Raw genomic sequence first — 14,652 nt, 5'->3', positions numbered from 1 at the left:
ACTACTTTTCTCTCTTTTACGAATGTTTCTCTCACAGTGGGATGCTCATTTATCAGTCATTTCTTCCCTCTCTTGTAGAGGACAGACTGCCAGTGTATTTGACTATTCATCTTCATTCACTCAGATATCTAGAGATGACTTATAATTTATTTAAGCAATTGTGAGGTGCAATGTTCTCTTCTTTCCTTGTATTGATTAGTTTAGCCATAGTCTTGGGATACAATTCTAGACAATGAGCCATATTGTGAAAAAGGGACCTAGGAAAAGTTTGCCCTGTTCTTAAGAACAAATCAAAAGAAAGAAAATCTGTTTATCCTTTCTGAGGATATCACTATAAACATGTGATCCTTGGGACTGAAGAGTTTATATGGATAGCTGACTTGATTAAAAAGTCAGTTATATGAAGATGGCAAGGATAAAGAAGGAAGGAGTCCATATAGTTCTAATATTTTGATAAGAAAAGTTGTTGCATTCACCAACTTTAAGGCTCCTTGCTTTTCACTTCTTGCTATTTGAGATAACACATTTTCCTTATTATATCAATCAAAAATGCAGTTGGTTCCAACTAATAAGTGTACTACTAAACCCAAGTAATAGTAGCTAAAACACACAGGAATTAATTCATCTCAATTAAAAATGAGTCAGGAAGTTGTCCGTGTAAGCATGGCATTGTGGTTCAACTGTGTGGTTGTAAAGCATATATTTTCCATCTTTTCTGTCATCTCGTCATCCTCACGCTCTTCATGGTTGCATGACTGTTGTTCTTACCAGTATCACATATATTAAAGGCATTAAAAGAAGTGGGAAGAGGAGGGGTATCTGGGTGACTTAGTTGGTTGAGCATTTGACTCTTGAATTCCACTCAGGTCATGATTCCAGGGTCATGGGTTGAGACCCACATCGGGCTCAGCACTGTGTGTGGATCCTGCTTAAGACTGATTCCCTCTCTGTGCTTCCATCCCTGCTCATTCTCTTTAGGAAGGAAGGAAGGAAGGAAGGAAGGAAGGAAGGAAGGAAGGAAGGGAGGGAGGGAGGGAGGAAGGAAGGGAGGGAGGGGGGAAGGAAGAAAGGAAGGAAGGAAGGAAGGAAGGAAGGAAGGGAGGAAGGAAGGGAGGAAGGAAGGAAGGGAGGAAGGAAGGAAGGAAGGAAGGAAGGGGGGAAGGAAGAAAGGAAGGAAGGAAGGAAGGAAGGAAGGAAGGAAGGGAGGGAGGAAGGGAGGGAGGGAGGGAGGGAGGGAGGGAGGAAGGGAGGGAGGGAGGGAGGGAGGAAGGAAGGAAGGAAGGAAGGAAGGGAGGAAGGAAGGAAGAAAGGGGGGAAGGAAGAAAGGAAGGGAGGAAGGAAGGGAGGAAGGAAGGGAGGGAGGGAGGGAGGGAGGGAGGGAGGGAGGGAGGAAGGAAGGAAGGAAGAAAGGGGGGAAGGAAGAAAGGAAGGAAGGGAGGAAGGGAGGAAGGAAGGGAGGGAGGGAGGGAGGAAGGAAGGAAGGAAGAAAGGGGGGAAGGAAGAAAGGAAGGAAGGAAGGAAGGAAGGAAGGAAGGAAGGAAGGGAGGAAGGAAGGGAGGGAGGAAGGAAGGGAGGGAGGGAGGGAGGAAGGAAGGAAGGGAGGAAGGGAGGGAGGGAGGGAGGAAGGAAGGGAGGGAGGAAGGAAGGGAGGGAGGGAGGGAGGAAGGAAGGAAGGGAGGAAGGGAGGGAGGGAGGGAGGAAGGAAGGGAGGGAGGAAGGGAGGGAGGGAGGGAGGAAGGAAGGGAGGGAGGGAGGGGGGAAGGAAGAAAGGAAGGAAGGAAGGAAGGAAGGAAGGAAGGAAGGAAGGAAGGGGGGAAGGAAGAAAGGAGGGAAGGAAGGAAGGAAGGAAGGAAGGAAGGAAGGAAGGAAGGGAGGGAGGGAGGGAGGGAGGGAGGGAGGGAGGGAGGGAGGAAGGAAGGAAGGAAGGAAGGAAGGAAGGAAGGAAGGAAGGAAAGGGAAAGGAGAAAAGCCTTTTTGTTTTTAACTATCCTGGGGCTTTTCTTTCTAAAAGGGATACCTTCTCAAAATTTCCATGTATATCTCATTAGCCTCTGATGGCTACAGGGAAGTCTGGAAAAGATGGCATTTGTATTTGGTCACAAAGCTGCCCCAAATAAAACCAGAGTTCTGTTTTTAAGAAACAAAAAGGGGTGCTAGGCAACTAATAGGAACTACCAGGATGTCTAAACTTGTTGAGGTTGAAATTTCTGCTACAAGCATATTAATTAATGTATCTTTTCCATTCCACCTAGCAAATCCTACTCACCTTTGAATGCTCGATTTATGTATCTTTCCTTTTCAGACCATTTCGGTTCTCTGAAATTATGTGTATATGTGTGGTTTATGGCACTTAACAGCAACTATAGTCATTAGTATTCATTTGGAAATTCATTACTTCTTCATTGTAGATCGTCACTGTAATTGTTTACCATTGAATTACTATAAACATTTCTATGTGAGTGGTATTACTACTTAACCCTGTTACAACCATAAGTGCTTCCATATAGAACTATTAAATGATAGATGATACAAGGAACTCTGTAATATTCCTTGGTGATGATTATGTGGTCAGTATTTTTTTAATGGTTATTGTTTTAGAAAAAAATATTTTCTAAATTGTGACCTTTGTCATGATTCCTTGAATAGATTCAAAGCATTACTAACAACATTTAAACTACTGGCATTTTCCCAGTGGGAGGGTATTCAGCCACATGGTTGTATGGTTAGTGTAAATTTTGGTCAATTTATATATTTTTTTTTTTTTAAATTTTTTTTTTTCAACGTTTATTTATTTTCGGGACAGAGAGAGACAGAGCATGAACGGGGGAGGGTCAGAGAGAGAGGGAAGCACAGAATCGGAAACAGGCTCCAGGCTCTGAGCCATCAGCCCAGAGCCTGACGCGGGGCTCGAACTCACGGACCGCGAGATCGTGACCTGGCTGAAGTCGGACGCTTAACCGACTGCGCCACCCAGGCGCCCCAATTTATATTTTTTAAGAGCTGGCCCTGCAATTGATTATTTTTCATTACTCATATCCACATATTTGCCTTATTTTGCTATACCATAATGCATCATACTTGAATATTTAATACTTTCTCCTCAGTGTGAAATTGCTTCATAGAGCACTACATTGATAAGAATCTCGAAGAGTCTCGGTTCAGTGGGAAAGAAGGGTCTGACTGGGTAATGATGTTTGTAACTGTTGTAAAGTCAGGCGAGAATGTTTTCACCCACGCCTTGCACATCCCTAGCCTAGAATACAAAGCACACTTAATACAAGCTTTAGGTCACAATGTTCTTCCATGTAAGAAAAGAGCACATTTTTTTAAACAATTTTTTTAACGTTTATTTAGTTTTTGAGAGACAGAGAGAGACAGAGCATGAGAAGGGGAGGGGCAGAGACAGAGAGGGTGTCACAGAATCTGAAGCAGGCTCCAAGCTCTGAGCTGTCAGCAGACAGCCTGACAAGGGCTCGAACTCAGGAGCTGTGAGATCATGATCTGAGCTGAAGTCAGACACTTACCTGACTGAGCCACCCAGGTGCCCCAAAAAGAGCACATTTTTAAACTCAACTGTTTATTTTAAAAAGAAGTGATTTCATTTCTTTTAAATGGTGCATTTTTGCAACAGAAGTTAGAGATGCAAAAGAAAATTTTATCTTTATTTATAACCTGCAGTAAAAATTTACTCATGAGGAACAGCTGCATTTAACTTCGAATAAGTATAAAGTACATGAAATATATACACTATGACTGATAAGTTTCAAGAGAATATAAAAATAATGAAATGGAAGAGGCCAACATTATTAATCCTTGAAGACTGAACAAATATGTTCTTTATGGCATTTAATTCTCAAAGCACTCTATAGGTTGGATGTGATTATATCTAATATAAAGATGAGAAAATGAATCTCTGAGAATTTAAATAATCATTCAGCATGTGAGGGTCAATATCAAAATGAAGACTTCAGTTTAATAAACCAAAGGTCCATTTCTTCCTTCTATTTCTCCAAAGGTCATTTAAAAATTTTTGTCATTTATTTCATCATCCACAATAGATTATCGGATTGCAGGGATCTAACCCTGGTGCATCCAATGTATCCCAAAGACTATCAACATAAAATTCTAATGAAGTCAATTTGCAGAATCGATAAGTCGCCTGTATACCCCTGTGTGTGGATGTGAACAACGTCTATCAAAAGGCCTTTAGGAAAGTGACTATTTCATTTGTCAATATATTGTTTTAATTTTATTAAATTCAAATACAGCTTGCAGTTGTCCACCAAAGCTGTAGGTAACATGAACAAATATAAGTACATAACGGACTCAGTTTCTGAAAATCAAAACTGCCTTTGTATGGTTTCACATCAATACCTCATAGAACTGTGGGAAAAATAAAAATCACATAAAGCAGTCCGAGAAGAAAAATGAGTGAAGGCAAGGAAAAAAAAGCAACATTCATATTTGAAAACCAAAATACCTAATAACTATTTATGTTTTATAAGCCTATATTGCATGGGCACATGTAATTCTGCAACTATACTTCCAAAATAAACCATGATAACCTTATTATCACTTGTTATATTTCAAAAGTAATAAGAATTTTTAAAAATTATTACCAACTATAAAAAAAAAACAAAGAACACTATATTTTACTATATTCCCCCTGCCCTGCGGCCCCCCCCCCCACACACACACCGGTTTTTCCCTCCACCGTTACTACGGTTATTGAAGTTTACCAGAAAGTCTTATTCATTTTTATACATTCGTTGTTTAGAAAGTTGTTCCTAGCCCATACTAAGAATAGGAATAAATGGAAGAATATATTCTGTATGTAAATGTTTTCAAAACATTCCTCTCTTAAAATGAGAGGAAGAAAAATTTTTAATTCTTTAAATTAAATTAAATTATTTAATTAAGTAATTATTTTTCTATGTGCATGTGAGAGCTATCCTTTCTCCTCACTGGATTATGTATATCAATGTCATAATGTTCCAAGTATTTTTCCTTAGAATCTTTCTTTGTTTTGCTGGCGGTTATTAAATACTCTACTTGTTAGGCCCGGTGGAAAATTAGTGATTTCACAAATGGTTTGGAGCATTGTTTCAGAGCACCATTGGAATCAGTTCTCTACTGTCAGTATCAAAAAAATATTTTTTGGTGCACCTAAGGAAAACAGCTGGAAAGAACAACTAACTGGAATTTAAGTAAAAACTTAAAAAAAAAAAAGAATACTAGAAAGTATTTTTCAACGTATTATAAATTTTGTTGGAGATTGCATATATATTATAAGGGAAATAAATAATAGTTTATAAAATCAAGATTATTATAGTACTGTGGCACTGACAGTACCATTTTAAGAAGTGCCTATGATTTTCACTCCCTTTTATATTTTGATTTTAAAATGAAAGTATAGGATTAATGTTGAGAAATTTATGCTAAATGAAATAAGCCAGTCACAGAAAGACAATTACTGTATGATTCCAAATACTGTGTAAAGTACCTAGAGTTGTCAAATGCATAGAAACAGGAAAGAAAATGGTGGCTTTCAGGGGCTGGGAGAGGGAAAATGGATGATTATTGTTTAATGGGCATAGAGTTTCGATTTTTGCAGATGAAGAAGTTCTGGAAATGGATGGTGGGGAAGTCTACAATAATGCAAATGCACGTAAGGCCACTGAACTGTACAGTTAGGAATGGTTAAAATGGTAAATTTTATATTATGTATATTTTACCACAATTTAATAAATGTCATAAATGAAAACAAAGAGAAAATGAACACTTCAGAAGCATCATTACTATAAGATGCTGAGGAATAAAAACGAATTAAATTTAAAATAAAAACTTAAACATGACTTCTGTGGTTCTCCCTTCCTATACATGCATGACATTTTCCCAGGGGTGGAGTTGAACCCTTTCTCTCTTGGACTCTAAGACCCTTTGACTCTTTGACTCTAAGCTTTTTAATTTGAATGACCATTAGAAAGAACCAAGAGTGACATTCTAGACTTTCCAAGGCTAAGCCATAAGAATTCTTGTTGTTTTTTTCCTATGGATCCTAGAATGCTTGCTCTTTTTTTTTTAATTTTTTTTAATGTTTATTTATTTTTGAGACAGAGCGAGACAGAGCATGAGCGGGGGAGGGGAGAGAGAGGGAGACACAGAATCCGAAGTAGGCCAGGCTGTGAACTGTCAGCACAGAGCCCAATGCGGGGCTAGAACCTGTCAACCGCGAGATCATGACCTGAGCTGAAGTCGGACGCTCAACCGACTGAGCCACCCAGGCGCCCCTAGAATGCTTGCTCTTTTTTTTTTTTTTTTTTAATTTTTTTTTCAACGTTTATTTATTTTTGGGACAGAGAGAGACAGAGCATGAACCGGGGAGGGGCAGAGAGAGAGGGAGACATAGAATCGTAAACAGGCTCCAGGCTCTGAGCCATCAGCCCAGAGCCCGACGCGGGGCTCGAACTCACAGACCGCGAGATCGTGACCTGGCTGAAGTCGGACGCTTAACCGACTGCGCCACCCAGGCGCCCCTAGAATGCTTGCTCTTGAGATCATTTACTCTGGTAAAAGCCAGTCGCATGCAAGATATCTGATTGTCTTGTGATAGCTATGCTATGGAAAGCCCAAGCCACATTTGATTACCCTGGAGGATGAGACGCCATGTCAAACCAAACAGTGAGACCAAAGAGAACCAATGTGCCAAACATGGAGGGGATAAAGCTATCTTTAAAGTGACTCTCCTGTTTCAGCTATACTAGTTGAAGACATGTAAATCAGAGACAATTGGCATTGCTGATTCTTTTCGCAGTTAATGATCCACAAAATTCAAAGCCAAATGAAACTTTTATAGGCCCCTTTTAGCATAGTTTCCTATGCAGCAAACACTGCAACAGGTAGCCTGTATGGTACCAAGATTCCATTCGAATGCTCGTCAGTAAGAAATATGAAAAAAACTTCTTTGGATTTAAATACATACTCACATTTTAAAATTACGTACTTGCTTTTATACATGACTTTTAGACATCACTTGAATTAAAGCTTCAATTGAAAAAACAAAAACAAAAACAATGTGGCCAATCTAGTCCTCTTTTCCCAGAGCAATGTAATTGATAAAATGAATCATTAAACTAGTATTTATTTAAAGTGCTCATTTTTAACCTCATGTATAAAATCAACCATCTTTTGGAAAAGGAATGGAAAAGGAAATGAAAAGCAATGAAGAAATGTAGATGGCTAGGTCAGTTTCTGGCAATTAAAATTCTGACCCCACACACAGTTCTGCACAATGACATGTTGAGAAATTTCTGTGACGAGATTTGCTGCAGTGTTTAGTATGGGGGTAAAATGGTTTAGAGAGCTGAAATTTAGATATGTGGAGAGAGAAGTTGGGAGAAAAAAAAAAAAACATTTCGGCTACTTTAAATCTACTCTAGTGCATGAAAAGAACACGTCCTCTCAGTCACCAATGCCGATATGTTACTTTCCTAATAAAATGCAAATCTGTGCTGAATGGGCTGCATTAGAGCAGCCAAGTCCACTTACCACAGTGAGCCTCATCAGACCTATCGGAGCAGTCTGGTTTATAGTCACAGACAAGGTGAGATGCAACACACTTGTTGTCACGGCACAAAAAATCAGTGGCTTCTGGGCAAATCTCAGAAGTCTCTCCGACTGGGGAAAAAGATAAAAACAAAAAGTCATTTTTATAATATTTTATTCAATATTAGTGGTCTCTTAGTGGTTTTATAGATTCCACACTTAAATAAATGACTGATTTTAATAGTTGTCCAAGGCAGACTTCTAGACAACCCCACCCACCTCAGTACCACATCCAATTTCTCAGCAAGTTTATGTGGATTGCTCTTTCAAAATCACCTTTGATCGGTCGAGGGTTGACCATTATCTATTATCTAAATAAGTCTTATTCAAGACCCTAAAAATGTTTTGCTTTGGTTCTGGCTTAGTTTTCTAGTCTCATTTTCTGCAACTGTCCTCATGAGCACCTGCAATGAAACTACCGTATAAGGTTTCACAGATAGATCACTGGCTCTTCATCCTTCCACGTGTCCACATACACTGCTTCCTTTACCTACCCTGACCATTCCCTCCTGTGCCCCTGGTGGTCTGCTCAACCTCAAGACTCAAGGAAACAGCTGCTCTGTCCCCTCGTTTTGCCTTTTCTTTGTCATCCAAGCCCCAGGTTGGGTACCTACCTACGTTCAATGTCCCCTAAGAACCATTCTATTCCTATGTGAAATGTTTACCACCTCATATAAGAGCTGTATCACATGTCTGTCTGCCCTCCAGTCTCCAAACCCCTTGGAAACCCGAGTGGTGGATGTGTTTTCTGAGGCCAAACCCAGCATCTAATCCGTAGTTTGTACTTAATAAATGCTGGGTATAATAATTGAAGACATAATGGTTTCATCTCAAGGAAGCTTAGGAAAGTGAATTAACACACAATTTTCAAAGCAATTCACACCTTTTAATTGAACATACAATGTTCAATTAAATTAATTGAACATAATTAACATACAGTGTTGTATTAGTTTCAGGTGTACGATACAAAGATTTAATAATTCTATACATTACTCCGTGCTCATCAACGTAAGTATACTTTTAATCCTCTTTATTTCTTTCACCCATATCCCCACCCACTTCCCCTCGTAATCATCAGTTTATTCTCTGTATTTAAGAGACTTCTATTTTGTTTGTCTCTTTTTTTGTCTGCTTGGTTTGTTTAATAAATTACACATCTTAGTGAAATCATATGGTATTTGTTTTTAGCATTATATCCTCTAGGTCCATCCATGGCTGAGTAATATTACATTTTATTTATATTCCACATCTTTATCCATTCATCTGTGGATGGATACTTGGGTTGCTTTGATATAGTTGGCTATTGTAAATAATGCTGCAATAAACATAAGTGTGAATACATCTTTGCGAATTAGTGTTTTCATTTGCTTTGGATAAATACCCAGTAGTGGAATTATGGGATACTCTAGTAATTCTATTTTTCTTTTTTTTTTTTTTAAGTTTATTTATTTATTTTGAGAGAAAAAGAGAGAGACAGAGAGAGAATCCCAAGCAGGCCCTGGACTATCAGCACAGAGCCTGATGTGAGGCTCAAACTTACAAACTATGAGATCATGACCTGAGCTGAAATCAAGAGTCCGCTGCTTAAACCACAGAGCCACCCAGGCATCCCAATAGTTCTACTTTTAATTTGTAAATTTTTGAGGAAACTCCATACTGTTTTCTGCCATGGCTGCACCAATCTCATTCCGATCAATAATGCACAAGGGTTCTTTTTCACTGCATCCTCAAAAACATTTGCTATTTCTTCTGTGTTTTGTTGCTGTGTTATCGTTTTTTTTTTCCTTTGAGTCATTCTGACAGGTGTAAGGTGATAGCTCATTGTTTTGATTGCATTTTTCTGATGGTTAGTGATGTTGAACACTTTTTTCATGTGTCCTCAGGCCCTGTGTATATCTTGTTTGGAAAAATGTCTATGTGTCCTCTGCCCATTTTTAAAATATGATTATTATTTTTATTATTCAGTTTTTGGTGTTGAGTTGTGTAAGTTATTTATATATTTTGGGTATTAACCCCTTATTAGACATATCATTTGAAAATATCTTCTCCCATTGAGTAGATTGCCTTTTTGTTTAGTTAATGGTTTCCTTTGTTGTGCAAAAGTTTGTGGGTTTTTGTTGTTGTTGTTTTGTTTTGTTTTTAGGTCCAATAATTTAATTTTGCTTTTGTTTCCCTTGACTATATATATATATCTTCCCTTCAGGATATATATATATAGAGAGAAAAACGTTTCTATGCTTGATAGCAAAGAAACTGCTGCCCATGTTTTCTTCTAGGAGTTTGTTTCAGGTCTCATATTTAGGTCTTTAATCCATTCTGAGTTTATTTTTGTGTATGGTGTGAGAAAGTGGTACAGTTTCTTTCTTTTCCATGTAGTTGTCCAGTTTTTCCGACACCATTTGTTGAACAGACTGTCTTTTCCCCAATGTATATTGTTGCCTCCTCTATTGTATAACTGCGGGTTTATTTCTAGATTCTCCTATTTTGTTCTATTGATGTATGTATTTATTTTTATGCCATCACCATGCTATTTTGATTACTACAGTTTTGCAGTATATCTTGAAATCTGGGATTGTGATACTCCAGCGTTGTTTTTTTTTTCAAGGCTGCTTTGATTATTTAGGGTATTTTGTGTTTCCATACAACTTTTAGGAATATTGTTTCTAGTTCTGTGAAAAATGTCATTGGTATTTTGATAGGGATTGCATTAAATGTGTACATTGTTTTGAGTAGTATGGCCACTTTAACAATTTTAACAAGTAAATTCAAACATTAAAACTTTTTAAAATGTTTATTTATTTTTGAGAGAGAAAGAGAACAGAGCGTGAGTGGGGGAGGGGCAAAGAGAGAGGGAGACATGGAATCTGAAGCAGGCTCCAGACTCTGAGGTGTCAGCACAGAGCCTGACACAGGGCTCTGGCTCACAAACCATGAGATCATGACCTGAGCCGAAGTCAGATGCTTAACCAACTGAACCACCTAGGCACCCCAAATTCCACCAAAGATTTAAAGAAGTGTCAATACCAATTTTTCGCAAAGTATTCAAAAATAAATAAATAAATAAATAAATAAATAAATAAATGAAGAAGGAAAGTTTCCAAATTCATTCTATAAGGCCAGCTTTACCCTGATACTGAAACCAGATATAGACAATACCAAAAAAGAGAACTACAGGCCCATATCTCTGATGAACACGGATGTAAAAATCTTCAATAAAATATTAGCAAACCAGATCCAGCAATACACTAAAAAAATCATTCACCACAATCATGTGGGATTCATTTCCTGAATGCAAGGATGGCTCAATACTCAAAAATCAATTAACATGACACATTACATTAAATAGAGAAAAGACAAAAACCATACGATCATCTCAACAGATGCAGAAAAAATTATTTGAGGAAGTACAACATAAATTCATGATAAAAACTGTCAACAAAGAGTAGAAAACATACTTCAACCTAATAAGGGCCATATATGAAAAATCCACAGTTAACATCATACTCAATGGAGAAAAACTAAGAGCTTTCACTCTAAGATCAGGGAAAAGACAGGTTGTCCACTCTCACCATTTTTATTCAAGGTAGTACTGAAAGCCCTAGCCACAGCAATCAGACAAGAAAAGGAAATAAACAGCATCCAGACTGGTAAGGAGGTAAAATTTTCACTATTTGCAGATGAGGTGATACTATATATAGAAAACCCTAAAGACTCCACCAAACCTGCTAGAACTAATAGATGGATTCAGTAAAGTCACAGCATACAAAATTAATATACAGAAACTGTTGCATTTCTATACACTAATAATAACATTGCAGAAAGAAAAATTAAGAAAACAGTTCCATTTACAATTGCACCAAAAATAGGGGCACCTGGGTGGCTCAGTCAGTTAAGCAACTGACTCTTGCTTTTGGCTCAGGTCATGATCGCACAGTTTGTGAGCTCGAATCCTGCACTGTCAGTGAAAACCCTACGTGGGATTCTCTGTCTCCCTCTCTCTCTGCCGCTCCCCCTTTATCTATCTCTAATAAATAGAATTTAATAAAAGCAAAAAAATTGCACCAAAAATAATAAAATACCTAGGAAGAAACTTAACCATGGAACTGAAAGACCTGTACTCTGAAAACTATAGAACATTGATGAAAGAAGTTGAAGATGATACCAAAAAATGGAAAGATATTCCACTCTCATGGATTGGAAGAACAAATATTGTTAAAAGTCCATATTACCCAAAGCAATCTACAGCAGTTTGCATATCTGAATATCATTGTAAATGATATTAAGTCCAACGATGATACTTCATACCTTCAAAGAAGTATGCATTAAAGGTCCCAAACTACTTTTGCCTAATTCAACAAATTAAATAAAGCTCACCAATCCCTTTGTTACATAGATTATTATAAGTTCAGAGCCGGTGTGCCTAAGGGGAGGGTAATTCATTCAAGGGGAGGGTAATTTTCTCAAGGTTCGGTAAATCTCTAAGGATTTGATAAAAATTCATTTCCCTAGTTTTGGAATCATCCCCATAATACAATAGTTAAAGCCTGTATAATTTCTAGAAATAATTTACCCGTAAATTGCCGTATAAATATAAAGAACGAAGAGAAGGCATCTGAGAAAACAGCAAATATCTTAACTGTGGGCATCAACAAGAAGAACTAAAGGTCATGTTCATTGAGTGGTTTAGAATCTTTGCCACATAATTTTTAATTAACACTAGTGAGAATTTACAGTTAACCCAGAGCAGTATGGGGATATTATTTAGTATGCAAGTCTATGCATTGGAGATTATTTTATTTTTCCATGCCATAGGCTGTGGAGCCATATATAATTATCCCACAGAGGAAATGTGTTTTGACTTTAAATACGTAGTTCTTTAGTTTTTAAAAATGACTCAAATAGACTACATAACTCAATGAGGCTTATTTCCTTAACAATATGGAATAGCAAAGACAGGAAAAGAAATCAAGTCAGTGCTTTGAATTGCAGCAAACCAAGCAATGACTAATTTCTATAGCATATGAGTCTTACCGAGAAAAAACAAAAAAGAGCCTATAATTCTTAAAAAAAGGTAGATGTTCTTTAAGACAAGAATATAATCAGACAGTTGCTACCAAAATCATTGCAGCAAATAGAAAAGGTAGATTATTTTAGTGAGAATGTCTTACATGTATTTAGCCATTTTCAATTTATTAATTCAGACAAACTGATAAAAGCAGTATTTACTAACCGGGTTGACAAATATACAAAAATAAAGATAATCCCACATATTCTGTAGTTAATAACGTAAGAATGGAAAGAACACTGGTGTTGGGAATAGAGAGTTGAAGACAATTTGGCTGGCAGAAAATGGCATATAAAAACCACTAGATTAAATATTTATTTTAGAAAAAAAAAAAAAACTCACAGAGTCCTAAAGACCTAAAACTAATGCCTAAACTTAAAAATCCTAGAAAGAAGAACAGGTCTATAATATACTATAGCTGTAACATAAAATATTGGCTCCCATAAAAGCATGATGTATATGTAAAACTAATCCACTGTGGATTTGAACAAACTGCCACCAACCTGAAAATAATTCCAATTTAAAACAGATTTTATTCTGCTCTGAAACAGAATTTACAACCAAGAAGCTCTTGTACCTTTAATTTTATGTATGGATTAAAATAATTTTATACACAGGGTTCATTATACATAACTAGATATAATCGTTCTATAGACTATATTTGTGGGCAAACACTAGTTTTATCATCTTTTTCAAGGCATGATATTCAATATGTTCTTAGTTTCAGACAGTAAGTTTCACGTGGGCAGGTGTATTTTAAGCACCTTCATTTTTCGTGCAGAATATACTTATCATATGCAAGACATAAAAGACATAATGGGCATATCCCCTGCCTTTGAAGACCATGCTATTGAGTTGGTAATGTCATGTCTTCTTAGGTGACTCTTCACTCTGACAGTTTCTCAGGTTTCCCAGGTTGCTGATGACTTACATTTGGAGAGTACTGGCCAAGTATTTTGTAGGATACCTTTCTACTGGCATTATTTTCCCCCTCCTGATAGAATTAATGGGTTTGGGGAAGAAAGAATACAGAGGTGTTATTTTCATCACCTAATGACAAGGGTACACGCTATTAATATGACTTGGCACTGTTTCTGTTGACCTTGTTCCCCTGTCTGGTGAACCATGATTCTCCACTGTAAAGTTACTCTTTTTCTATCCCTTTCCATGCTGCATTCTTTGGAAGGAAATTACTGGGTGCAGGCCACATCTAAGGTGAACTATGCTCTCTTCCTTCAGGGCACAGAATCTACATTAATTAATCTAAGTTAATTATTTGGAATTCTTATACATGGGAACGTTGTCTCTTCTCTCTCATTTATGTATTTATTCAGTCAATATTTATATCGGTATGGACTCCAGAACATGTATAATTTGAGTCATAATACAAGGCAACTTTTTGCTCAAACTGTTCAAGCTTTGGCCAAGAGGAGCTCTTTTAATTGGCTCCTCTGTCCCTTTGACATACCCCATCAATGTAAACTTTTCTCTTTTTTTTACAACGTAGACTTTTCTTTTCACATACTACCTTATTTTCTAGCACTATCGGTTGCTTCACGCTCATCTTGTGTGTTTCCTGGCCCAGTCCTAGAATTTCTCCAAGAAGCCCTGATTCTTTTTAATGGAACATGCTATCAGAAACCAATCTCTGGGGACTACATTGCTTCTTGCCATTAAGGTGTCATTGTTCCTAAGCTATAATGACTATATGTTTACATCCAGCGATGTTATCAATTTAGAATCTTATTTATTCATCCTAGAAACACGTATTGAGCAATTGCCAGGCAACATGGTGGATACTGCAACAGTTCTTACCTTCAAAGAATTTACAACCTGGTGATAAAAGCGTATTAGTAATACATGTTTAGCCCTATAATTAAACATATGCATGTGTTGCTCTCAGACAACAGTAAAAAGTAGTACTAGCTTATAGTGTCGCATTAATAAATATTTAACACAGTTGATTTAATTCAGTTGATGGC

The 14,652-nt window shown here is 37.3% G+C and overlaps 1 protein-coding gene across 1 annotated transcript in view; it reads right to left on the bottom strand.

The window, feature by feature from the left end:
• MALRD1 (MAM and LDL receptor class A domain containing 1) overlaps nt 1-14,652 on the bottom strand; it is a 772,911-nt gene that overhangs the window by 227,007 nt on the left and 531,252 nt on the right. Inside the window, 1 exon segment of the mRNA XM_045462674.1 lies at nt 7,549-7,677. Within this exon segment, the coding sequence (XP_045318630.1) occupies nt 7,549-7,677 (129 nt within the window).

The sequence above is a fragment of the Leopardus geoffroyi genome, chromosome B4 (assembly GCF_018350155.1).
Source record: "Leopardus geoffroyi isolate Oge1 chromosome B4, O.geoffroyi_Oge1_pat1.0, whole genome shotgun sequence".
Lineage (NCBI taxonomy): Eukaryota > Metazoa > Chordata > Mammalia > Carnivora > Felidae > Leopardus > Leopardus geoffroyi.
The sequence above is the reverse complement of the archived record's forward strand: the minus strand, read 5'-3'. Positions and strand labels throughout refer to the sequence as shown.